The 27,805-nt window shown below is 38.3% G+C and overlaps 1 protein-coding gene across 2 annotated transcripts; it reads right to left on the bottom strand.

Moving 5' to 3' along the window:
* Positions 1-4,498: 4,498 nt before the first annotated feature.
* Positions 4,499-27,805, bottom strand: SPESP1 (sperm equatorial segment protein 1). 2 transcript variants are annotated; one of them, XR_008698958.1, is made up of 3 exons: positions 27,536-27,805; positions 21,334-21,437; positions 5,573-5,701 (listed from the first exon to the last, which is right to left on the bottom strand). XR_008698958.1 is itself a non-coding variant. In XM_055536829.1 (2 exons), exons 1-2 carry the CDS (start codon positions 27,603-27,605, stop codon positions 4,665-4,667), a joined length of 1,107 nt encoding a protein of 368 aa, XP_055392804.1. In that variant the 5' UTR covers positions 27,606-27,787; the 3' UTR covers positions 4,499-4,664. The 2 variants fall into 2 exon arrangements, 1 of the variants encoding a protein (XP_055392804.1); XM_055536829.1 differs by lacking the exon at positions 21,334-21,437 and having other exon boundaries at positions 4,499-5,701; positions 27,536-27,787.

The raw sequence follows: 27,805 nt of genomic DNA, 5'->3' as shown, positions 1-27,805 counted from the left end.
ACTTTGCCAGCAAAGGTCCGTATAGTCAAAGCTATGTAGTCATGTAGGGATGTGAGAGCTGGACCACAAAGAAAGTTAAACACTCAAGAATTGATGCTTTAAATTGTAGTGCTGAAGAAGACTCTTGAGAGTCCCTTGGACTGCAAGGAGATTAGATTACTCAATCCTAAAGGAAATCAACCATGAATATTCACTGGAAGGACCAATGCTAAGCTCCAATATTTTGGCCACTTGATGCAAAGAGCCGACTCATTGAAAAAGACCCTGAAGCTGGGAAAGATTGAAGGTAAAAGGAGAAGGGGGTGGCAGAGAATGAGATAGTCAGATAGTATCACCCACATGAATCTGAGCAAATTCTGGAATAGTGAAGGACAGAGGAGCCTGGCATGCTGTAGTCCATGGTGTTGCTAAGCGTCAGACACTACTTAGCTGCTGCTGCTGCTAAGTCACTTCAGTCGTGTCCGACTCTGTGCTACCCCACAGACGGCAGCCCACCAGGCTCCCCTGTCCCTGGGATTCTCCAGGCAAGAACACTGGAGTGGGTTGCCATTTCCTTCTCCAATGCTACTGAACAACAAATGGAAGGTTGGGAGAAGGAGAGATGAGTAGGTGATGCACAAGGCATTTTTTAAGATAGTGAAACCATTGTGTATGATGTTGTAATGGTGAATACATGGCATTTTACATTTGTCAAAACTGAAAGAATGTACAACACAAAGAGTGAAGCTTAAGGTACTACGGACTTCAATAATAATAATGTATCAACAATGGTTCATCAGTTGTAACAAATGTACCACACTAACATAAGCTATAAATAAGGGGAGATTTTGGGGGAGGAGAGCAAGGTATGTAGGAACTTTGTATTCTTTTAAAATTTTTTTGCATGCCTACAAGTGCTCTAACAGAATAAAGATCTGATTTTTAAAAACTGGTCCCATTGGAGGATTCTATGAACTAACTGCTCTGAAAATTATTAAACATAGAGAAAGATTCAAGCACGCAATGCCTTTCCAACACACTGGACCACTGGGGACTCAAACAACATATGGGAGGCACTGTCTCTTTATAAGACATATTTCAGCTAATAAAGGAAGGAATGACATCCCCCTTTTTAACACCTGATCAATTAATCTATCCATGTAATAATCATCAAAGGCTGCTAACAATATAAAAACAGACAGACCAGATTGACAACACATCTTGACAAAAAACAAAACAATCAACCTGAGTCTGACAAAGCCTCTCTAGATCTAACTACCAACTTATCAAAAACATACTAAATGGTACTATGGGGGGATATAATCAGCAAAATCCATGCTGTGTAAAACCACAGGTCCAATGACCAATTTATTTGACAAATTTCAAGAAGGGGAAAAAGAAGAGGTGTAGATTAAACGAGATTTAAATCAACTAACCTCAAAATGTAAACATTATTTGGATCCATTTAGTTTGTTTCAATTCAAACTAAATTTTTATTATAATTTTATTTATTATTTATTTTTGGCTGCGCTTGATCTTCGTTGCTTTGCACAGGTGTTCTCTATTTGTGACAAGCAGGGGCTACTCTCTAGTTGTTGTGCTGGACTTCTCACTGTGCTGGCTTCTCTTGCTGCCAATGGGCTCTAGGCACGCAGGTTTCACTAGTGCAGCGCACAGGCTCAATGGCTGCAGCACGGGGCTCTAAGGCACGTGGGCTTTGCTTTAGTAGTTGGGGCACACAGGCTCAGTAGGTGCAGCTCATGGGCACTGCAGCAGGGGCTCAGTAGTTGGGGCACCCAGGCTTAGCTGCTCGGGGGCATGTGGGCTTTTCCCGGACCAAGGATCAAATCCATGTCCCCTGCATTGGCAGATGGATTCTTATCCACTGTGCCACCAAAGTCCAGGCTGATAAAATTTTTAAATTATTACACAATCAGAAATTTGAACATTGACTAGATTTGATGATTTAAAGAATTATTAAACTTTTATGTGTGGTATTTTTGGTAGTGTTTTTTCTTTTTAAAGCTAATAGAGCTTCACACTATCATATTTACAAATAAAATGAAAAAGTATCTAGTACTTAATCCAACATAAAAATAGGAAAGAGAAAAGGGGGTTAGGTGAAATAAAATTGGTCATTAGTAGATAACTGTTGAAACTGGATGCTGGGTACATGGGTTTATTAATCTGTTTACTTTTGCACATGTTTAAAATTTTTCATAGCAAAATTATTTTTTAAAAATAAGCAACAGTGGACTTCCATGGTGGTCCAGTGGTAAAGAAATCACCTGCCAGTGCAGAGGACACAGGTTCAATCCCTGGTGCAGGCAGATCCCACAGACCATGGAGAAACAAAGCCCTTGCACTCCAAGGCTCACACACCACGACTACTAAGCCCGCACGCTGCAACTACTGAAACCCACGCCAGAGCCTGTCCTCCACAGCAAGAGAAGCCACTGCAATGAGAAGCTTGCGCCCTGCAACGAGAGTAGTCCCGGCTAGTCACAACTCGAGAAAGCCCTCACCCAGCAACGAAAAGCCAGCATAGTCAAGAGTAATAAATAAATCAATGATTTTATAAAATAAAATAAGCAACAGTAGTAAACAGTAAAAGTGTTATGAAACAAAACTTTTATACTCCTTTTTATAATACAGCTAACTGTGTGGGAGTTATTTTTGATCCCTGCTACTCCCTCAGTCACCGTATCCATTCAATCACCAAATCCTGTTGATTCTACCTCTTAACTGTCACTTCCTCCCATCTAGTCCAAGCTAAATTTGACCTGTGCACAGTACACTTCTACTCCTGCCTACTTTCAAAACTGTAGCCAGACTGGGGTTTTCTAAGAACACAAATTTGATCATATCTAGCCTTTGCTTAGAATCTACTGACAACTTCACACTTAACTATCAGATAAAGGCTAAAAGTATTCAGTGTGCAATTTGAGGATTTGCAAGATCTAGTCCAGCCCCGTGTACCTTACCAGCTCCATCTGGAGGTGCTCTCCCCTTTCTTTTTTTTTATTTCATTTATTTAACTATCCCCTACCTTTCTATACTCCGGCTGCTTCTTGAACTTGCCATTACTCATTCTTACCTCACAGCATTTACGCATGCTCTTCCCTCTACCTGGAATGCCCTCTTCCTTACATACAACCTTATCCTACAGATCTCGCTTTAAGTGCTACTTTCTCCGGGTAGCTTTCCCATTATTCTTGGTCTTGGTGAGGTCAAATTTCTCAAACTTTTGTAACAACTTATCAAAATTGAAGTTTAAAACTGTTGAAGTTATGTCTCTTTGATGCTATACTTTCAAAGAGAGAAGGAACTAAACCCTACTATTGCATTCCCAAAATCTAGTATTTTGTCCTGCACAAGATTAATAAATGTTTATTAAACTATAAATGACTGGCCTGATAAATGAATAAATAAATACTTCATAGCTCAGTCGGTAAAGAATCTTCCTGCAATGCAGGAGACCTGGGTTTGATTCTTGGGTCAGGAAGACCACCTGGAGAAGGAAATGGCAACCCACTCCAGTATTCTTGCCTGGAGAATCCCATGGACAGAGGAACCTGGCAGGCTACAATTCACGAGGTCACAAGAGTCAGACATGACTTACTGACAAAACCACCACAAATCATGAAACAGGATTACCTGTACCATAATTACAAAATTACAGTTAACCTTAATGGTGTTAGTCGTGTGTGTGTGCATGTGAAGTCATTTCAGCTGTGTCTGACTCTGTGCAACTCTATGAACTATATAACCTGCCAGACTCCTCTGTCCATGGAATTGTCCAGGCAAGAATACTTGAGTGGGTTGCCATGCCCTCTTCCAGGTGATCTTCCTGACCCAGGGATCGGAACTGCATCTCCTGAAACTCCTAAACTGCTGGTGGATTCTTTACCATTGAGCCACCAGGGAAGACCACGTTACTCATACTCCCAAATACAAAATTTGGAAGGCTTCCATGTATATGTGTATAAACGAACAAAAAGAGAAAATAAGTGAGAATGATCTCATTACAAATCCAGGTTACAGTCCTTCACTAATACTCCAGAAGTATTTAACAACAAAGGAATAGGGATGTATCTTAATATATCATCTACCTTTCAAAGGTGGCACATATATATTCAGATAAAAGCTTTGATACAAGCTCCAATTATGTTATTTGGACAGAATACTCAGATCGATAACATATCCTAAAATTTTACATTTATATGCAATTATTTAAAACCAGCTACTCTGGAGAAGGGAATGGCAACCCACTCCAGTTTTCATGCCTGGAGAATCCCATGGTCAGATACCTTGTGGGCTACAGCGCAAGGGGTTGCAAAGAGTTGGACACGACTCAGCGACTACCACTACCACCACTACTACTACATATAGTGGACTGCACCGTCTCTTAGTCTTAGAAAATGGGAGGATTTACTAACCTATCAAGTAAAATCAAAGCTTAAACACTTTAAAGATTAGATATTCATAACTTTTAAAATTAACGAGAGAAAATACAAACTCCTGAACCAAAATTTTATTTTAAATTGTTAGGTTTCAGTGCATATGAAAAATTTTCATAACACATGACATATAAAGATGTTAACACAGTGAACTACAATAGAAAATATTTTCATACAATTTTTGAATCACTAGTACGCTTATTTCTCCCGCGAATGAATGCACAGTTAGCTTGAATCATCTTTGTCATGAGTATCAAGTATGTGTAAAATTCTTATATTATTACTTAATAACTGCTTAAGGAGGTTGTGAGTTTCTTCTCCATGACCAACACATAGTATTTTTTTCAATGTATGGACTACTACAGTAGCTTTTCCTCTCATCTCTGATGGAACATATTTTATATCTAAATATTCAGATAATTTATATCTAGAATTATACAGCATGTTAATAACAGTTATAATGTCATAAACTCCACCACTGCTTCGTCCTTGTGGTAACATCTGGGATTTATACATTTTTTCTAATTTATGTTCTGCTGCTATGGCTAGAGCAAGGCTTCGTTTTAGGTGTTCTTTAGAGGCTCGAATGTCCGCTCTATATTCTGGCTTGTAGCTCTCAGGAAGAGGGACGTGATGCAACTGTGAATTAATATCTGCAATTCTTTTCAAAACGTCTTCATTATACACTTCATGTGATTCAAGATAATCCATTTCATTGTCACCTGAGAGCTGAGGAACATCTTCTTCTTCCGTGGTGGTACCCAAGTCAGTGCTCCCACTTAAAGAGATGACATCTTGACTTGGTTCAGTAACACTTGGCACTTGCGTTGGTACCCCAGTGCGATGTTCAATTGGCTCTGGCTCTGGCTCTGGCTCTGGCTCTGGCTCTGGCTCGTCTTTCTCAATAAAAGGTTCTTTTGTATGTAAAACAACAGAAACATTATTTGGTTTAATCGACCAGAATGCTGTGCTTTTAGTACGTTTTTTCTTGTCTATTTCCAGTGTGAAGCCCCTAGTAGGGAAAGTTGTAGTTTCTTCACTGACAGGATTGATTAAAACATCATTGTCACCTGGACCTACATCATGTGTATATTTTAGCTCCTTAACTCTTGATACTCTTGGTCCTATGAAATTAGCATTATTTGGAGACTTTGATTTTTTCTGACGACCTGGCTCCTTAGTGGGAACACTTAGTATTAGGTTCTGTAAAACTTGTACGTAATGATTCAAGTTTTGTTCCTCATCAGGTGTCACAGTTACTCCTTAAGGAAAAAAGAATAAGTAACATTTATTATTATATATGACATATTGACAGTATCTACTCACCTAAGTTTACTTCACATGCTATCACTTAAAAGTTGAGATAAAGAGCCAAGAAATAAAGCACCTCTGACACAGTCAACTCTCACCTAAATAAAATTATTTTTTCAGATTCTTATTAAAATACATGAGCAAGATTACTGTAAAAGTTGCATATTAACACAATTCTCTATTTCTCTTTGCTTTTACTCTCCCATATAACCTACGATTCAGTAGGTAGCTTATTAAAACAAAATTCTTGGTTATGTTCTCTAACACAGGGGTGTGCTATAGTAGACTCACAGTGGCTCATTAGAGCCAACTATTAAATTTTAATGAACATCATGAGCCAGATGGTAAACATAGACATTAAAAATTAAATTCTGTATTTACAATTAAGTAAATATATTCAAAACAAGGTAATAAATATTCAAAACTCATCCTTTCATCTTACTATTATTTATGCTCTTGAGGTTATTTATATCTAGTACGTTATAAACGCTATGTAGTGGTTGGCTTCCCAGGTCCCTTAGTGGTAAAGAACCTGCTTGCCAATGTAGCAAACGTGGGTTCAATCCGTGGATCAGGAAGATCCCCTGGAGTAGGAAATAGCAACCTGCTCCAGTATTCTTGTCTGGAAAATTTGTATCTAGTACATTATAAATCGTATATAATGGTATGCCTCTGTTTATCTCTTTCACCTCCCTGTTGAGTGATGTCAAGTAGGTAGTTTGAAATCGACCATGGTGAGAGTATTTATACCATGTAAATGGGCAAATGCTATAAGTCAGGGTGTACTCATCTCTCAGAAAAGCCAGTTGTTAAATATTTACCAATATATCAGTCGGACACAACTTAGCAACTAGACCATCACCACTCCTTTCAACCCAGAAAAGATCTAACTACAGCCTGTGGGTCATATCCACCCAAATGTTTTTATAAATAAAGGGTTTTTTTTTTTTTTTTTCCCACTCAGTCTTGCTCCTTTGTTTACATATTGTATACGGCTGCTTTTGGCTGTTCAGTAGAGCTGAATAGTTGGAACAGAGACTTTATGGCCTAGAAAACTATCTGGGCCTTTACAGAAAAAGTTTACTGATTTCTGGTTTAAATCATCAACACTTTACTCTTACAATAAAATGGCAGTTCAATTTATACTGGTATTTTGTAGCATCTTCTCATTTCCAATGTGGAAAACAGAAAAGATTACTGAATAATATACTCTGAAATTCTGTTCAACTCCCCTACTCTGATGGATAGAAATTGATTTAATTCAAGGAGGTAAGTTACTTTTTCCCAAACACTAATGAATAAGTTCTAACTGAACATTCCCTCTGCAGGCAAAATGGAATAACAAACTTTCTGCCCAGGAGGCACTTTTATTCAGCTCTTTACCAAGCACAAAGTAGTCCCCAAATGCTTTTCCTCCTCTCTTTCTTAACTCATCTGTTAAATTTAGACCAGATGGAATTTTAATCAAACTTGAAAGCATATTTCTAAATTTTAAAAAAGTCTTAATCAGAAGTTTAATAGGCAATGTGATAGTGGAAAGATACTAGACATGTCTACTAGAGATCTAGATTCTAAAAGCAGACTCTGCATTTTATGTCATATTTATAAAAGTCTGGCATACTTCAAGATCCATTTGATGATACGTGAAAAAAGAAAGAGAATGTAGATTTATTTGTATATTATCCTCATAATTTTTATGAAAAAATGATATAGCATCATACATTTGTCTGGGAATTGAGATTTTTTTTTTTTTACTGATTAGAAGGATATCATTATCAAATTTATGTGGGCATTTGCCCCTGAGGAGAGAGAATGGGACTGAAGTTGGACATTACAGGGGTCTTTGGACTTATCTATAAACTTTTACTCTCTAAGCACACACACTCAATCATTTAACACAGTAAACAATTAAAGGCCATATTTTAAAAAGAAAATACTTATTTGCGAAGAGTTGAGTCATTGGAAGAGACTCTGATGCTAGGAGGGATTGAGGGCAGGAGGAGAAGGGGACAACAGAGGATGAGATGGCTGGATGGTATCACTGACTCGATGGATGTGAGTCTCAGTGAACTCCGGGAGTTGGTGATGGACAGGGAGGCCTGGCATGCTGCGATTCATGGGGTCGCAAAGAGTTGGACACGACTGAGCTACTGATCTGATCTGATCTGATCTGATGTGTATAAATCAGATTAGGTCCAGTAGACAGAATGCCAGAAGAACTATGGATGGAGGTTAGTAACATTATACAGGAGGTAGTGACCAAAATCATTCCAAAGAAAAAGAAATGCAAGAAGGCAAAGTGGTTGTCTGAGGAACCTTTACAAATAGCTAAGGAAAGAAGAGAAGCAAAAGGCAAAGGAAAGATATATCCAACTGAATGCAGAGTTCCAAAGAATAGCAAGGAGAGATAACAAGGGCTTTTTCAATGAACAATGAAAAGAAATAGAGGAAAACAACAGAATAGAAAAGACTAAAGAACTCTTCAAGAAAACTGGAGCTATCAAGGGAATATTTCATGCAAGGATGGGCACAATAAAGGACAGAAACGGTAAGGACCTAACAGAAAAAGAAGAGATTAAGAAGAGGTGGCAAGAATACATAGAAGAATTATACAGAAAAAAAAAAATCTTAATGACTCAGATAACCACAGTGGTATGGACACTCACCTAGAGCCAGACATCCTGAAGTGTGAAGTCAAATGAGCCTTAGGAAGTATTACTACCAACAAAGCTAGCAGAGGTGATGGAATTTCAGCTAAGCTATTTAAAAATCCTAAAAGATGATGCTGTTAAAGTACTGCACTCAATATGCCAGCAAATTTGGAAAACTGAGCTATGGCCCCAGGACTGGAAAAGATCAGTTTTCATTCCAATCCCAAAGAAGAGCAATAGCAAAGAATGTTCAAACTACCATACAATTGTGCTCATTTCACATGCTAGTAAGGTTATACTCAAAATTCTTCAAGCCAGGCTAGAGCAGTGTGTGAACCAAGAATTTCCAGATATACAACCTGGGTTTAGAAAAGGCAGAGGAATCAGAGATCAAACTGCTAACATTCATTGTATCAGAGAAAGCAAGGGGATTCCAGGAAAAAAAAAAAAATCTACCTGTGCTTCACTGACTAGGGTGAAGCCTTTGACACTGTGAATCACAACAAACTGTGGAAAATTCTTAAAGAGTAATACCAGACCACCTTACCTGACTCCTGAGAAACCTGTGTGTAGGTCAAGAAGCAAACAGTTAGAACTGGACATGGAACAACTGACTGGTTCAAAATTGGGAAAGGAGTATGACAAGGCTGTATATTATCATCCTGCTTATCTAACTTAAATGCAAAATACATCATGTGAAATGTCAGACTGGATGAATCACAAGCTGTAATCAAGACTGCCTGTAGAAATATCAAAAACTTCATATATGTATATGATACCACTCTAATGGCAGAAAGTAAAGAGGAATTAGATAGTATCTTGATAAGGGTGAAAGAGGAGAGTGAAAAAGCTGGCTTGAAACTTGACATTCAAAAACCTAAGATCATAGCTGCGGATCCCATCACTTCATGTCAAACAGAAGGGGGAAGTGGAAGCACTAACAGATTTTAATTTCTTGGGGATGAAATCACTGCATGGTGACTGCACCATGAAATTAAAAGATACTTGTTTCTTGGAAGGCAAGCTAAGACAAATCTAGACAGTATATTAAAAATCAAAGACCTCACTTTGCAGACAAAGGTCCATCTAGTCAAAGCTATAGTTTTCCCAGTAGTCATGGATGGATGTGAGAGTTGGACCATAAAGCAGGCTGAATGGTGAAGAATTGATGTTTTCAAATTGTGGTGCTGGAGAAGACTCTTGAGAGTCCATTGGACTGCAGAGAAATCAAACTAGTCATCAATCCTAAAGAAAATCAACCCTGAGTATTTATTGGAAGGACTGATGCTAAAGCTGAAGCTCCAATACTTGGACCACCTGATGCAAAGAGCTGACTCAGTGGGAAAGACCCTGATGCTGGGAAAGATTGAGGGTAGGAGGAGAAGAGGATGACAGAGGATGAGATGGTTGAAAGGCATCACTAACTCAATTGTCATGAGTTTGAGCAAATTCCAGGGGACAGTGGAGGACAGAGGAGCCTAGTGTGCCGCAGTCCATGGGGTAGCAAAGTCGAACCCAACCTGGTGACTGAACAACAGCAAATATTTTTATAAAATGCATTGTCCTGAATCTAGAGGTTTTTCTGAAGGAAAATACTAAGGAAAATTAACTTGTGACCTAGTGCAGTGAAAAAATATCTTTCATTCTGGTTCTGGTTCTACCACTTTCTAGCATCATGATCTTATTTCTCTACTACTAATTTTCTCTACTATTAAATTACTACCTACTAAATTTCTCTGAATATTTACTTAACTATAAAATTAAGATACTAAATCTGCCCTTTATCTCATAGACTTAAAAATATTGGTTATTTGAAAACACTTTAGGAGGCGGTCCTAAGATGGTGGAGGAATAGGATGGGGAGACCACTTTCTCCCCTACAAATTCATCAAAAGAACATTTGAACACTGAGCAAATTCCACAAAACAACTTCTGAATGCTGGCAGAAGACATCAGGCACCCAGAAAGGCAGCCCATTGTCTTCTAAAGGAGATGGAGAAGTCTTGAGGCTACTGTAAGAAAAAGACTGAAAACCAGAGGTAGGAGGCTTAAGTCCAAAACCTGAGAACACCAGAGAACTCCTGACTCCAGGGAACATTAATTGATAAGAGCTCATCAAAAGCCTCCATACCTACACTGAAACCAAGCACCACCCAAGGGCCAACAAGTTCCAGAGCAAGACATACCATGCAAATTCTCCATCAACACAGGAACATAACCCTGAGCTTCAATATACAGGCTGCCCAAAGTCACACCAAACCCACTGACATCTCAAAACTCACTACTGCACACTTCATTGCACTCCAGAGAGAAGAAATCCAGCTCCACTCACCAGAACACTGACACAAGCTTCTCTAACCACGAAACCTTGACAAGCCACACGTCCAATCCCACCCACAGCAAGGAACCTCCACAATAAAGAAGAACCACAAACTGCCAGAATACGGAAAGGCTACCCCAAACACAGCAATATAAACAAGATGAAAAGGCAGAGAAATACTCAGCAAGTAAAGGGACAGGATAAATGCCCACCAAACCAAACAAAAGAGAAAGAGATAGGGAATCTACCTGAAAAAGAATTCAGAATAACGATAGTGAAAATGATCCAAAATCTTGAAAACAAAATAGAGTTACAGATAAATAGCCTGGAGACAAGGATTGAGAAGATGCAAGAAATATTTAACAAGGACCTAGATGAAATAAAAAAGAGTCAATATATAATGAATAATGCAATAAATGAGATCAAAAACACTCTGGAGGGAACCAACAGTAGAATAATGCAGGCAGAAGATAGGATAAGTGAGGTAGAAGACAGGATGGTAGAAATAAAAGAAGCAAAGAGGAAAAAAGAATGAAAAGAAATGAGGACAACCTCAGAGACCTCTGGGACAATGTTAAATGCCCCAACATTCGAATCATATGAGTCCCAGAAGAAGAAGACAAAAAGAAAGACCATGAGAAAATACTTGAGGAGATAATAGTTGAAAACTTCCCTAAAATGGGGAAGGAAATAGTCACCCAAGTCCAAGAAACCCAGAGAGTCCCAAACAGGATAAACCCAAGGCAAAACACCCCAAGACACATATTAATCAAATTAACAAAGATCAAACACAAAGAACAAATATTAAAAGCAGCAAGGGAAAAACAACAAATAACACACAAGGGGATTCCCATAAGGATAACAGCTGATCTTTCAATAGAAACTCTTCAGGCCAGAAGGGAATGGCAGGACATACTTAAAGTGATGAAAGAGAAAAACCTACAGCCCAGATTACTGTACTCAGCAAGGATCTCATTCAAATATGAAGGAGAAATCAAAGCTTTACAGACAAGCAAAAGCTGAGAGAATTCAGCACCACCAAACCAGCTCTCCAACAAATGCTAAAGGATCTTCTCTAGACAGGAAACACATAAAGGGTATATAAACTCGAACCCAAGACCACAAAGTAAATGACAATGGGATCATATTTATCAATAATTACCTTAAATGTAAATGGGTTGAATGGCCCAAACAAAAGACAAAGACTGGCTGAATGGATACAAAAACAAGACCCCTATATATGTTGTGTACAAGAGACCCACCTCGAAACAAGGGATACATCCAGACTGAAAGCAAAGGCCTGGAAAAAGATATTCCACACAAATAGAGACCAAAAGAAAGCAGGAGTAGCAATACTCATATCAGAAAACAGACTTTAAATTAAAGGCTGTGAAAAGAGACAAAGAAGGACACTATATCATGATCAAAGGACCAATCCAAGAAGAAGTTATAACAATTATAAATATATATGCATCCAACATAGGAGCACCACAATATGTAAGACAAATGCTAACAAGTATGAAAGGGGAAGCTAACAATAACACAATAATAGTGGGAGACTTTAATACCCCACTCACACCAATGGATAGATCAACTAAACAGAAATTAACAAGGAAACACAAACTTTAAATGATACAATAGACCAGTTAGTCCTAACTGATATCTATAGTACATTTCACCCCAGAACAATGAATTTCACCTTTTTCTCAAGTGCACATGGAACCTTCTTCAGGATAGACCACATCCTGGGCCATAAATCTAGCCTTGGTAAATTCAAAAAAAAGAAATCATTTCAAGCATCTTTTCTGACCACAATGCAGTAAGATTAGATATCAATTACAGGAGAAAAACTATTAAAAATTCCAACATATGGAGGCTGAACAACACACTGCTGAATAACCAACAAATCACAGAAGAAATTTTAAAAGAAATCAAAATATGCATAGTAACGAATGAAAATGAAAACACAACAACCCAAAACCTATGCTAATGCTAAGTCACTTCAGTCGTGTCCGACTCTGTGTGACCCCATAGACGGCAGCCCACCAGGCTCCGCCGTCCCTGGGATTCTCCAGGCAAGAATACTGGAGTGGGTTGCCATTTCCTCCTCCAACGCATGAAAGAGAAAAGTGCAAGTGAAGTCACTCAGTCGTGTCCGACTCTTAGCGACCCCAGGGACTGCAGCCTACCAGGCTCCTCTGTCCATGGATTTTCCAGGCAAGAGTACTGGAGTGGGGTGCCATTGCCTTCTCTGCCCAAAACCTATGGGACACTGTAAAAGCAGTGCTAAGGGGAAGGTTCATTGCAATACAGGCCTACTTCAAGAAACAATAAAAAAGTCAAATAAATAACCTAACTCTACACCTAAAGCAAATAAAAAAGGAAGAAATGAAGAACCCAAGGGTTAGTAGAAGGAAGGAATTCTTTAAAATTAGGGCAGAAATAAATGCAAAAGAAACAAAAGAGACCATAGCAAAAATTAACAAAGCCAAAAGCTGTTCGTTGAGAAGATAAATAAAATTGACAAACCATTAGCCAGACTCATCAAGAAACAAAGGGAGAAGAATCAAATCAACAAAATTAGAAATGAAAATGGAGAGATCACAACAGACAACACAGAAATACAAAGGATCATAAGAGACTACTATCAACAATTATATGCCAATAAAATGGACAACGTGGAAGAAATGGACAAATTCTTAGAAAAGTACAACTTTCCAAAACTCGACCAGGAAGAAATATAAAATCTTAACAGACCCATCACAAGCACGGAAATTGAAACTGTAATCAAAAATCTTCCAGCAAACAAAAGCCCAGGTCCAGACGGCTTCACAGCTGAATTCTACCAAAAATTTAGAGAAGAGCTAACACCTATCCTGCTCAAACTCTTCCAGAAAATTGCAGAGGAAGGTAAACTTCCAAACTCATTCTATGAGGCCACCATCTCCCTAATACCAAAACCTGACAAAGATCCCACAAAAAAAGAAAACTACAGGCCAATATCACTGATGAACATAGATGCAAAAATCCTTAACAAAATTCTAGCAATCAGAATCCAACAACACATTAAAAAGATCATACACCATGACCAAGTGGGCTTTATCCCAGGGATGCAAGGATTCTTCAATATTCACAAATCAATCAAGGTAATACACCACATTAACAAATTGAAAGATAAAAACTATATGATTATCTCAATAGATACAGAGAAAGCCTTTGACAAAATTCAACATCTATTTATGATAAAAACCCTCCAGAAAGCAGGAATAGAAGGAATATACCTCAACATAATAAAAGCTATATATGACAAACCCACAGCATACATTATCCTCAATGGTGAAAAATTGAAAGCATTTCCCCCAAAGTCAGGAACAAGACAAGGGTGCCCACTTTCACCACTACTATTCAACATAGTTTTGGAAGTTTTGGCCACAGCAATCAGAACAGAAAAAGAAATAAAAGGAACCTAGATTGGAAAAGAAGAAGTAAAACTCTCACTCTTTGCAGATGACATGATCCTCTACATAGAAAACCCTAAAGACTCCACCAGAAAATTACTAGAACTAATCAATGACTATAGTAAAGTTGCAGGATATAAAATCAACACACAGAAATCCCTTGCATTCCTATACACTAATAATGAGAAAACAGAAAGAGAAATTAAGGAAACAATTCCATTCACCATTGCAACGGAAAGAATAAAATACTTAGGAATATATCTACCTAAAGAAACTAAAGACCTATATATAGAAAACTATAAAACACTGGTGAAAGAAATCAAAGAGGACACTAACAGATGGAGAAATATACCATGTTCATGGATTGGAAGAATCAATATAGCGAAAATGAGTATACTACCCAAAGCAATCTATAGATTCAATGCAATCCCTATCAAGCTACCAACAGCATTCTTCACAGAGCTAGAACAAATAATTTCACAATTTGTATGGAAATACAAAAAACCTCAAATAGCCAAAGCGATCTTGAGAAAGAAGAATGGAACTGGAGGAATCAACCTACCTGACTTCAGGCTCTACTACAAAGCCACAGTTATCAAGACAGTATGGTACTGGCACAAAGACAGAAATATAGATCAATGGAACAAAATAGAAAGCCCAGAGATAAATCCACGCACATATGGACACCTTATCTTTGACAAAGGAGGCAAGAATATACAATGGATTAAAGACAATCTCTTTAACAAGTGGTGCTGGGAAATCTGGTCAACCACTTGTAAAAGAATGAAACTAGAACACTTTCTAACACCATACACAAAAATAAACTCAAAATGGATTAAAGATCTAAACGTAAGACCAGAAACTATAAAACTCCTAGAGGAGAACATAGGCAAAACACTCTCTGACATACATCACAGCAGGATCCTCTATGACCCACCTCCCAGAATATTGGAAATAAAAGCAAAAATAAACAAATGGGACCTAATTAACTTTAAAAGCTTCTGCACATCAAAGGAAACTATTAGCAAGGTGAAAAGACAGCCTTCAGAATGGGAGAAAATAATAGCAAATGAAGCAACTGACAAACAACTAATCTCAAAAATATATAAGCAACTCCTACAGCTCAACTCCAGAAAAATAAATGACCCAATCAAAAAATGGGCCAAAGAACTAAATAGACATTTCTCCAAAGAAGACCTACAGATGGCTAACAAACACATGAAAAGATGCTCAACATCACTCATTATCAGAGAAATGCAAATCAAAACCACTATGAGGTACCATTTCACACCAGTCAGAATGGCTGCGATCCAAAAGTCTACAAGCAATAAATGCTGGAGAGGGTGTGGAGAAAAGGGAACCCTCTTACACTGTTGGTGGGAATGCAAACTAGTACAGCCACTATGGAGAACAGTGTGCAGATTCCTTAAAAAACTGGAAAGAGAACTGCCTTATGATCCAGCAATCCCACTGCTGGGCATACACACTGAGGAAACCAGAAGGGAAAGAGACACGTGTACCCCAATGTTCATCGCAGCACTGTTTATAATAGCCAGGACATGGAAGCAACCTAGATGTCCATCAGCAGATGAATGGATAAGAAAGCAGTGGTACATATACACAATGGAGTATTACTCAGCCATTAAAAAGAATACATTTGAATCAGTTCTAATGAGGTGGATGAAACTGGAGCCTATTATACAGAGTGAAGTAAGCCAGAAAGAAAAACACCAATACAGTATACTAACGCATATATATGGAATTTAGAAAGATGGTAACAATAACCCTGTGTATGAGACAGCAAAAGAGACAGTGATGTATAGAACAGTCTTATGGACTCTGTGAGAGAGGGAGAGGGTGGGAAGATTTGGGAGAATGGCATTGAAACATGTAAAATATCATGTATGAAACGAGTTGCCAGTCCAGGTTCGATGCACGATACTGGATGCTTGGGGCTGGTGCACTGGGACGACCCAGAGGGATGGAATGGGGAGGGAGGAGGGAGGAGGGTTCAGGATGGGGAACACATGTATACCTGTGGCGGATTCATTTTGATATTTGGCAAAACTAATACAGTTATGTCAAGTTTAAAAATAAAATAAAATTTAAAAAAATAAAAATAAAAAAAATAAAATCTCAAAAGAAAAGTGGTAAATCTTAAGACTTTTTTTAAAATTTACTTTAAAAACGTATTTTTCTGTGTTTTATTTATGTGGTGATTGTGCATCACAAAATACAAAACTGGAAAGTAAGGACACATCCAAATCTATGCAGAATTTGGATTTTTGCACTTGAAGTCCATATAGCTAAACTTTTCAAGAACGGTATCGAACAACACATACATAAAATGTAAATATGGGATTTCACTTGAAATGTATTACAAACCAAACACTTGGAATCTCAAAAACTGGTTATTATAAAACTTATAACACAATACTGTAAAATCATAAGGACCAATAAAATTTTTCCATTAAAATGTTCTATGTATAGTCTTTAACTGCTATAATTCTCTGACAACATTTAATATGAATTGTATTTTATTTTGACATTAACGTGGTTATAATTCCTGACATTCTTAATTATGAACCTGCAAACTAAAACAATTTTAAATTAATAGCATATGTATTAATCTAAAGGCTTTAAAAGACAAAAACTTGAGGTTTGGTATCAAACATTTTAAAGTAAAACAATGTTGCTAGTAAAATAAAGTATACTGGTTAATTGCTTATAATAATAAAAAATTAAAGGACAATTTAAAATAAACTCTCAAAATACTGAGTTTATTTATAGTCTCTTCCTAATTTAGAGTACTATGAATCACTACGCAGATAAAATTATATCTAAATAACTTAAATAGATATCTGATAGTCAATTAAGACTTCTCTGTTCTTTCCAATAACTAGTACCTATCAACTACAAATTGCCATTTGCCACTAGCACTTGCCATCCACCTCTACAAGGATTAAATCATGTGCTGCTGCAGCTGCTGGTTTTCAATACCTGCCCCCCTCAAAAGGAGTTCAGGGTGAACGGAAATGAGGCACCCTACTCAGGGAAAAACTGGCAGGACAGGTCTTCAGATAGTTAGATGTTTTCAGGAGCTGATTTTATGAGCCCAATTCTTGTATCTACTCATATTTTAAAAAGCGCTAAAATCCTGCATGGTGATCAATGATCCTCAGGACAAGCAGAAAGCTTCACAAGACTAGCAGAAACTTTCTGGAAAAATATGTGTCTGGTTCCATGTATTCCTCCTTAACCAAAATCACATATATACTGACCCTCCCCGCTGCCTCTTTGGAGCAATTCCTCCAAAATCTGAGGTGCTGTCTCCCAAATAAAACATAACTCACAACATTCACATTGTACATTTTTTTTAAGTCGACATACCTTATACACAAACTGGAAAATAACATAGACAAGACAACTGTAAACTTAATTCCAACATATTTTGACCAAAATTAAAAATAGGTCATCACACAATTCCTATGTGTGTTCTACTTAGGTAATCTTGTTTACTTGTAAAACATAATGCCTCTTCCATAAGCCCCAAATAAAATGTTTTAAAACAATATATTTGGACTTCTACTTCCAAAAAGATAGACAATATGTATTTTTCCTCTATCCTTCCTAAAAAGTTAAAAATCCTGAACATTATATGTAAGACAAGCATGAGATGAGAAGACTCTGAAAGGTAGAGCGATGAAGGTAGACCAACTAGGGACTTCAGGACCTGAGTAACGACACAGCAGTGAGTTCCCTGGGTTTTCTTTTTGCCATATATATATCCTAGACTGGGAACTGGAGATGCTGGCAATCCAAAAACACCAATGGACACAGACCAAAAAGGCTCAAAGAAAAAGACTGCTTTCTTCATGGCCAAAGGACCAGGAAAAGAGTAAACTGCCAAGACAGAAAAGGGAGGGGATATATGTATACTTATGGCTGATTCATGTTGAGGTTTAACAGAAAACAACAAAATTCTGTAAAGCAATTATCCTTCAATTAAAAAAAAAAAGGCCAAAAGCACAGAAAACCTTGCAATCCTACCCCCACCAGCAAAGGCTGAGTGGAGAACATAGACTTTCACCCTCATCAAGTTTCTTTAAGCTTCCCCAATTCCTCTGCCCTTATCCCACGAAGTGCTGCAACAAATATGAATACCTCTTCTTTTCAAGTAGAGAAGGCCAAGTAAGGAGCTAGGACTTTCAGCTCCTTCCTGTAGTAACAAGGCAACACCCTGCATCCACCATTAAAGTGGTGTAAGAGACCTATTTAAATCTGTAGCAAAAGAGTCAAATAAGGTCCAGAGTCTTACAACATAATACCTAAAATATCCAGGTTTTAATCAAAGGCTAGTGGTCATTACAAGAATCAGGAAAAATCTCAATTTGATTAAGAAAAGAAACCCAACAGATGGCAACACTGAGATGACGCAGATGTTAGAATTATCTGACAGGGATTTAGAAGTAGCCATCATAAAAATGCTTCAACAAGCAATTATGGATTTCTTGAAACAAATGAAAAATAAAAAGTCTTAATAAATAAGTAGAAAATCTCAGCAAAGAAATAGAATATATAAGGATGAATTAAGCTTTAGAATTGAGTAACACAATAACTGAACTGAAAAACTCAGTGGATAGGTTCAACAGCAGAATGGAGGGGAAAGAGGAAATAAGCAGAGAACTGGAAGATAGAATAACAGCAATTACCCAATCTGAATAAAAGAGAAAAAATGAAATGCAAACAAATGAAAAGAGCCTCAGGGTCTTGTGAGACTGTAACAAAAAGATCTAACATTCATGTCACCTGAGCCTTGGAAAGAGAAAAGAAAAAGGATAAACAGAAAAGGTATTCAAAAACATAATGACTGAAAATTTCCCAAATGTGGCAAAAGACATGAATTTACAGATTCAAGAATCTGAATCTCAAAACAGAATAAATCCAAAGAAATCCATGTTAAGATGTATCATGGTCATCTTAGACAAAGAAAAACTCTAAAGACAAAGAAAAAAATCTTGAAAGAAGCAGGTTAAATTACAATTTGAATTCTCAAGAGAAATCATGAATGTCAGAAAGAAATGGCATAATATTTTTCAAGTGATAAAAGGAAAGGACTATCAATCCAGAATTCTTTATCAAGGGAAAATATCCTTTAGCAATGAAAGGATAATCAAGACCTCTCAGATGAAGGGAAATTAAGATAAGTTGTTGCCATAAGACCTATTCTAAAAGAATAACTAAATTAAGCTCATTAAACAGAAAGGAGGGCATCCCTAGTGGGTCAGCAGTAAAGAATCTGCCTGCAATGCAGGAGACACAGGTCCAGTCCTAGGTCAGGAAGATTCCATGGAGAAGGAAACGGCAATCCACTCCAGTATCCCTGCCTGGAAAATCCCATGGACAGAAGAGCCTGGTGGGCTATAGTCCAGAGGGTTACAAAACAGTCAGACACAACTTAGTAACTAAACAAGTGAAGTGGCTCAATCGGGTCTGACTCTTTGCAACCCCATGGACTATCCTGCCAGGCTCCTCCATCCACAGGATAAAACAACAACATAAAAAAAAAGGAAATCATAAAAGAAGGTATCCTGAACATTGGCAAGGAAGAAAGAGTAACAGAAGGAGCAAAAATATGGGAAAATTCAGTGAACTTTTCTTTTCCTCTTGAGTTTTTCAAACTATGATTGACAGCTGAAGTAAAATTATAATACTATCTGATGTGGTTCTCTATGTATGCTGAAGAAATATATATGACAATTAACAGTATGAATGAGAGAGGGTAAAAGAACATAAAGGGAGGTTAGGTTTCTACATTTCACTGAAACTAGCAAAATGCTGGTACCAATAGACTGTAATAAGTTATGTATACATAATGTAATACCCAGGCAGTACAAAGAAATATGCTGAAAAACACTACAAGATAGAATCCTAAAAAACCGTAAATCCTAAAAAAAAAAAAAACTCTCTCTCTCTCAATATGAGTTCCCTTGCAATCCCATAGAAGAAATGGAGTAGTCCTCATAACCAACAAAAGAGTCCAAAATGCAGTACTTGGATGCAATCTCAAAAACAGAATGATCTCAGTTTGTTTCCAAGGCAAACCATTCAACATCACAGTGATCCAAGTCTACGCCCCAACCACTGATGCCGAAGAAGCTGAAGTCGACCAGTTCTATGTGGACCTAAAAGACCTTATAGAACTAATATCAACAAAAAATGTTCTATTCATCATAGGGAATTGAAATTCAAATGTAGGAAGTCAAGAAATACCTGGAGTAACAGGCAAGTTACTTGGCAAGGCCTTGAAATACAAAATGAAGCAAGGCAAAGGCTAACAAAATTCTGCCAAGAGAACACACTGATCATAGCAAACATCCTTTTCCAAAAACACAAGGGATGACTTTACACGTGGATATCACCAAATGGTCAATACTGAAATCAGATTGATTATGCATTCTTTGCATCCAAAGATGGAGAAGCTCTATACAGTCAGCAAAAACAAGACTGTAAGCTGACTATGGCTCAGAACATCAGTTCCTTATAGCAAAATTCAGGCTTAAACTAAAGAAAACTGGAAAAACCACTAGGCCGTTCAGGTACGACCTAAATCAAATCCCACCTAAATCAAATCCCCTATAATTATACAGTGGATGTGATGAATAGATTCAAGGGATTAGATCTGGTAAACAGAGTGCCTGAAGAACTATGGACAGAGATTTGTAATACTGTACAGGAGGCACTGACCAAAACCATCCTAAAGATAAAAGAAATGCAAGAAGGCAAAGTGGTTATCTGAGGAGGCCTTACAAATAGCTGAGAAAAGAAGAGAAGAGAAAAGCAAGGGAGAAAGAGAAAGGTATACCTAACAATGCAGAGTTCCAGAGAATAGCAAGGAGAGACAAGAAGGCCTTCTTCAATGAACAATGCAAAGAAAGAGTGAAACAACAGAAGGGAAAAGACTAGAGATCTCTTTAAGAAAATTGGAGATATCAAAGTAACATTTCATGCAAAGACAGGCACAATAAAGGACAGAAAGGGTAAAGACCTAATAGAAGCAGAAGAGATCAAGAAGAGATGGCAAGAATACATAGAAGAACTGTACGGGAAAAGATCTTAATGACCCGGATAATGATGATGGTGTGATCACTCACCTAGAGCCAGACATCCTGGAGTGTGAAGTCAAGTGGGCTTTAGGAAGTGCTGCTGCCAATAAAGCTAGTGCAGGTGATAAAATTCCAGCAGAGCTACTTAAAATCTTAAAAAAAAAAAAAGATGATGCTATTAAAGTACTGCACTCTAAATGTCAGCAAATTTGGAAAACTCAGCAGTGGCCACAGGACTGGAAAAGGTCATTCTTCACCCCAATTCCCAAGAATGGCAGTACTAAAGAATGTTCAAACTATCAGACAATTGTGCTCACTTGCCACGCTAGTAAGGTTATGCTCAAAATTCTTCAAGCCAGGCTTCCATAGTACTTGAATCAAGAACTTCCAGATGTACAAGGTGGGTTTAGAAAAGGCAGAGGAACTAGAGACCAAATTGCCAACATTTGCTGGATCATGGAGAAAGCAAGGGAATTTGAGAAAAACATCCACTTCTATCTCATTTATGATGCTAAAACTTTTGAGTGTGTGGATCATAACAAACTGTGGAAAACTCTCAAAGAGATGGGAATATCTGACCATCTTGCCTGTCTTCTGAGGTATGCAGAAGACACACCTGTATGCAGGTCAAGAACCTTATATGGAAAAGCTGACTGGTTCACAATCAAGAAAGGAGTATGACAAGGTTGTATATTGTCACCTCATTTATTTAACTTTTATGCAGAGTACATCATGTGAAATGCTGGGCTGGATGAGTTATAAGCTGGAATCAAGACAGCCAGGAGAAATATCAACAATCTCAGATATGCAGATAACACCACTCCAATGGCCGAAAGCACAGAACTAAAGAGCTTCTTGATGAGGGTAAAACAAGAGTGTGAAAAAGCTGGCTTAAAACTCAATACTAGAAAAACTAAGATCATGGCATCTGGTCCCATCACTTCATGGCAAATAGATGGGGAAAAGGTGGAAGCAATGACAGATTGCCTCTTCTAAAATCACTACAGATGGTAACTTCAGCCATGAAACTCGAAGATGACTACTTCTTGGAAGGAAAGCTATGACAAACCTAGACAGTGTATAAAAAGCAAAGACATCACTTTGCTGACAAAGGTCCGTATGGTTAAAGCTATGGTCTTTCCAGTAGTCACGTATGGATGTGAAAGTTGGACCATAAAGAAGGCTGAGTGCCGAAGAACTGATGCTTTCAAACTATGGTGCTAGAGAAGACTCTTCAGAGTCCTTTGGACTGCAAGGAGATCAAACCAGTCAATCCTAAAGGAAATCAACCCCGAATATTCATTGGAAGGACTAATGCTCAAGTTGAAACTCCAATAGTTTGGCCACCTGATGCACTGGAAAAGACCCCAATGCTGGGAAAGATTGAAGGCAGAAGGAGAAAAGGGCAACAGAGGATGAGATGGTTGGATGTATCACCGATTCAGTGGACATGAACTTGGGCAAACTCTGGGAGATGGTGAGGGACAGGGAGGCCTAGCGTGCTGCAGTCCACAGGGTCACAAAGAGTCAGACACTACTTGGCGACTCAACAACAAAATAAGATGAGTGCTATCTGATCATGTGCTTAAAATGTAATTTATGTTTTTAAAAACTAAGGCCTTAAAGCCCAATAATATTATTGATTTAAACCAAAAAAATTGGCATAACAATAAATACCTGGTAAGTTAAAGGTAACAACAAAATGTTCAATATAACTGGGGGAAACACAGTAGCTCGGCAAAGAAGGAAAGATAAATTTTTAAACTTTTCAGATACAGACAAAAGTAGTTAAAGTTCAACGGAATATGATTGGTCATTGTGCTTTAGAACTCATATGTTTTTACTGTAATCTTAACATAGTACTTGGTGACTGCACCCAATTTAAAACAAGAATCGTGGATGCTCATCTTTTAAAAGATTCAAATATAACTAGGATTTGTATTACCACAAGAGTGAATGGCTTTGTCAACAAAGAATTCATGTATATAAAGCTTAACATATACCCACGCATTGAATCATTTATAAATGGGCCAGACTCTGCCTGAATGTCTTAGCTCTAGAGAACAAATTGCTTGTATTTTCCATCCAAATCATGAAATGAGCTCATAAAGAACAGACTTCCCATACTCTACAGAAGTGTTGCAAGTAAGAATACCTGAAAGCTGTCAGCATGTAAGAACTTCCAGCTAAAACACCAACACCTTCAAATTAAAAGAAACTTGAATAACTGAGCTGAAGTACTTTCAATTCAAAGCTGTAATAACTATGCTTCATTACTAGGGTATACTCAAAGAATGATCAGAAAAGAAAATGTCGCATCTTGTTATTCATGCAGCAGTTTTCCTATAATTTGTTAATTCAAATTTTAACTTTTGCTAGCAGGTAAAACAAACAAGTAATTATGTTACATTAATTAAGTGTTCATGTTAAGGAAACATAACTTCAGGGTTAGGGATAGGGGAAATGGGGAGAAAGTCTGGTTAAAAAAAAAAACAAAACAAACTTTCAGTTATAAGAAAAATAAAGCCTGAGGATCTAATGTATAATATGGTGAAAATAGTTGATGATACACACAAAAAGGTAAAGATGTGAGGTGACATGTGTTAATTAATTCCATGGTGGGAGTTAATATATATATATTAATACATATGTCAAATTATCATATTGCACACTTTAAATATATTATAATTTTATTAATCAATTATGCCTCAATGAAGCTGAAAAAAGAAGAAACATAACTTTATGGCTTTACTCTTCTTGGTATTTATGTTTTGGGTTAATGTGTCTCTTCCCATGCTGAATATAGGTTCTCCTCATATGACTGTCTTGGCCTATTACAGGACACTAGCAAATCTGAAGTGGCATAGGCTTTATAAAAACTTGCATATTGAGGGCTTATAAAGTTCTGTCTGGGAAGCAAGCTCCCATGATATAAAGACACTTGGGCTAGATTACTGAGAAATGAGAAGTCATGTAGAGAAAGACCCTGAAAGATGAGCAGCCATGCTGGATGTTCTCATCCAAACTGAGCTTCTTCAGTTCCACCACATGAAGCAGAACTGTTCAGCTGAGTGCAGACAACCCACAGAATCGTGAGAAATGATAACATTTGAGGGTGGTCTTTTATGCTGCAACAGAAAACCAAAATAACTATACTAAATTTATTTTGAAAAAGGAATACAAATTTAGTTAAGGTGAAGAGTCAAAAATCAGAAAGTTATCTTATGAGTAATATTAAAATTTAATCAGAACCCAAACAAATTCATGACCATGAAATATATCCAGCTTCTGTTGAGTAAAATGACCTAAATAATAATATTACCTCAACATTGATATATATCCCAAGTACTCGGCTCTCTAACACCATGTACTATTTTGTCTTCTCAGAAGGATGGCTAATCCCATTCAGAACACAGAATATACAAAGTGGTCTTGGTACAACTGGTTACTGTCAGAAAATAAGAAGTCTTAAAAAACATGAAACCCTATCAAAAGAACACGGACAAGAGCTCCAAAGAACAGAAAGACAGAATTTTTCCCATAAAATATTAATAGGCTAATGAAACTACTATATCCCCAAAGGCCACCCTTTGACATCTGCATTAGAAGACACACTCCTCATTATCCAAAACATTAATGAAGTGTGTCATAACATTCCAGTCACAGGTTTGAAAGACTCTCCCAAGTGCCATGGCCTTGAGCCTTGAAATAGTGAAAAATGAACTTGCAGCACCAGAACCAAATGAATTTCACCTTCTCAATGTTGTTGAAATAAAAGCAATCTGCTTTCCCTTTCAATTCCAATCAGTTGCCAATAGATATGAATATTTATTGCCTTACTACTTCCCTTGCCTTCTGTGGTCCATTAAGACTAAAGTCTTCCTAAAGACAAAGACAGATGCCAAAGAAGTACTGATATTTTCAACAAATATAATAATTCCTGTGATGTTTGCTTAAGATAACCTCAAAGCTATCTAGTATTCTAAAAAAATTGTTAAAGGTGCACTTTTCCTTAAAAAAAACAATGTGTCTTTTATTTGGCATGAGAGAGCAGTTTTTTATATGGTTCTCTTGACAATACTGTTGGAAGAGCAGACATACAAATCAAAGAATACATACCCAATTTAAATTGAACACAGTGATAAACCTGGTTTCACAGGAAAAGTAGCCATGTTAGCACTGCCCTACATATCCCTTAATTTACTTCTATGGAAAAGATGTAAATTACATTTTCTAAGAGATCTTCGTGATCTATGACATGTATGTATATATTTCCTTTTCTCTTGTACCATCTGTATATTCAACACAAAATCATTCCTTTTTCTGAGAAGTATCTTTTCATTTTCTACTTAAGAAAATTTAGGTTAAGAGGGTACAAAGAAAGAGCACAGGCCATGGAGTTTTGGAGTTAGACAAGAGATCGAACTGAGTTGAGTAACCAGGTATTGCTTTCAAGCAGTCTCAGAGAATACTGTGTGACAGTATTTCACTTCAGCTGAAGTCTGCATATACATTAGTCAGTTGTGACCTACTGCTCTACAACTACCAAAATTCAATCTCTGGTGTTAGTAATAATGACAACTAGTAACAGCAAGAAAAGACAATTATCATCTTCAGTATGCTCTGCTCAGTTCAGTTCAGTCACTCAGTCATGTCCGACTCTTTGCGACCCCATGAATCGCAGCACGCCAGGCCTCCCTGTCCATCACCAACTCCCGGAGTTCACTCAGACTCATGTCCATCGAGTCAGTGGTGCCATCCAGCCATCTCATCCTCTGTTATCTCCTTCTCCTCCTGCCCCCAATCCCTCCCAGCATCAGAGTCTCTTCCAATGAGTCAACTCTTCGCATGAGGTGGCCAAAGTACTGGAGTTTCAGCTGTAGCATCATTCCTTCCAAAGAAATCCCAGGGCTGATCTCCTTTAGAATGGACTGGTTGGATCTCCTTGCAGTCCAAGGGACTCTCAAGAGTCTTCTCCAACACCACAGTTCAAAAGCATCAATTCTTTAGCACTCAGTTCTTTACAGCAAAAATTTTTTACAAAGACTTTTGTTTAAAACAACTGACAATCATTAAGTGCTAGTACTGAAAGGGCTGACTTTAGTTACCTAGGGCACTTTATTCAGGACTTTATCCACTACTATTTATGACTTTGGTTGTGCTGTGTTTTCATTTTTGAAATTTAATTGTTAACTAAGAGCTTTTAACAAGTCTAAAATATAGCTCTGCATAACTAGCATGCACTTTAGTACTTTTTTCACACCTACCTGTTAAATTTTATTTAGTTAAACCAAACCCCAACATCACTAGATACTACAGTGAACTAAAGTTAGTCTAGATGAATAGGCCTCATGGTCTATCTGGAATACCAGACATCAGACACTTAAATACCTCAAGGCGTTCATGTGATATTAATATAGCAGTCTCAGCACCCCTGAATATGACCTTATTAGTTTTCAGCCACTGGGGAGGGACAAGTAGTTAAGTCATAATTCTGTTCTACTAAGGTTTTGAATCCTGTGCACCTGAGGATGCTCAGTGGGCATGCATAGGAGGTCAGCGAGAGTCCTAGACAGCTGTCCACAATCCACACACTCTCCCTGTCTAAACATGGGCTCAAAGTCTTTCTGTCAAGGGCCAGAAAGAGAATAGTTCAGGCTTTGCAGCCCATCCTGTCTCTGTGGCAACTACTGAACTCTGCTGTTAAAAGGCGGGAAAGCAACCTGGACAATAGGCTGGCTGTGTTTCAACAAAACTTGACGAACAATGAAACTGGAATTTCATACTTTTGCACATGTCACGAAAGATTACATTTACAGCGAAAAAGGTAGCGAACAGTGTAAAAACCATGCCCCGCAGCCAGCCAGGCAGCCATCCAAAACCCGGCCGCCCCGGCCTGCTGGCCGCAGGTGCTCCCACCCTGCTTTACCACACCTGCAGCGACTCTCCAGTAAACGAGGCCAGGTGAACAAGGGTTGTCTCTGCCTGGAGTGTCCCTGGTGCCCAGCCCGGCTCACCCTGGCCACGCTTGGGACCCAAAGCCTGGATCACTGCCTCACCACGCGCAGGTGGGGCGGACCAGAACTGGGACACAACTCGGCACCTGAGGCCGAGCCCCTGGAGAATGGGGTTTGGGAGGCATGTAGGACCCAGAAAAGGAAGAGCTGAGTCTTAGGCGGGCCCGGGAACCCCGGGAGGTTCCCCCACAAGTGTCCCCTGGAGTGGCAGCCGCCTCTGGCCAGTCACTCACTTCGATACGCTGGCAGGGACGAAGGCCATAGCAGCAGCGCAACTAGAAGGACTAAGAACTTCATGGGCATCACCCACAGCACTCCGCCATGCGTCGGGAACGTCCTGGGGCCACCAGGCCGGGTACCTCAGTCCGAAATAGGAGGGGGTTGGCGGGACGACCGTCCTTCCTCGGGCCCCAGGCGCCCCGCAACGGTTTTCCCCAGCACGCAAGCACAGAAGCCCTCGGGAGGGGGGCGGGGTTGAGGAGCCTGAACGGCCGTGGCCACGC

The sequence above is a fragment of the Bubalus kerabau genome, chromosome 10 (genome assembly GCF_029407905.1).
Source record: "Bubalus kerabau isolate K-KA32 ecotype Philippines breed swamp buffalo chromosome 10, PCC_UOA_SB_1v2, whole genome shotgun sequence".
Lineage (NCBI taxonomy): Eukaryota > Metazoa > Chordata > Mammalia > Artiodactyla > Bovidae > Bubalus > Bubalus kerabau.
This window is presented reverse-complemented; position numbering and strand designations above follow the sequence as displayed.

Bases quoted from the DNA above. Each gene is read 5' to 3' on its own strand.
- SPESP1 (XM_055536829.1), bottom strand. From the start codon at position 27,605: ATGCCCATGAAGTTCTTAGTCCTTCTAGTTGCGCTGCTGCTATGGCCT. The intron at 5,702-27,535 runs GTGAGTGACTGG...TTTTTCCTTAAG, and splicing joins GTCCCTGCCAGCGTATCGAA to GAGTAACTGTGACACCTGAT.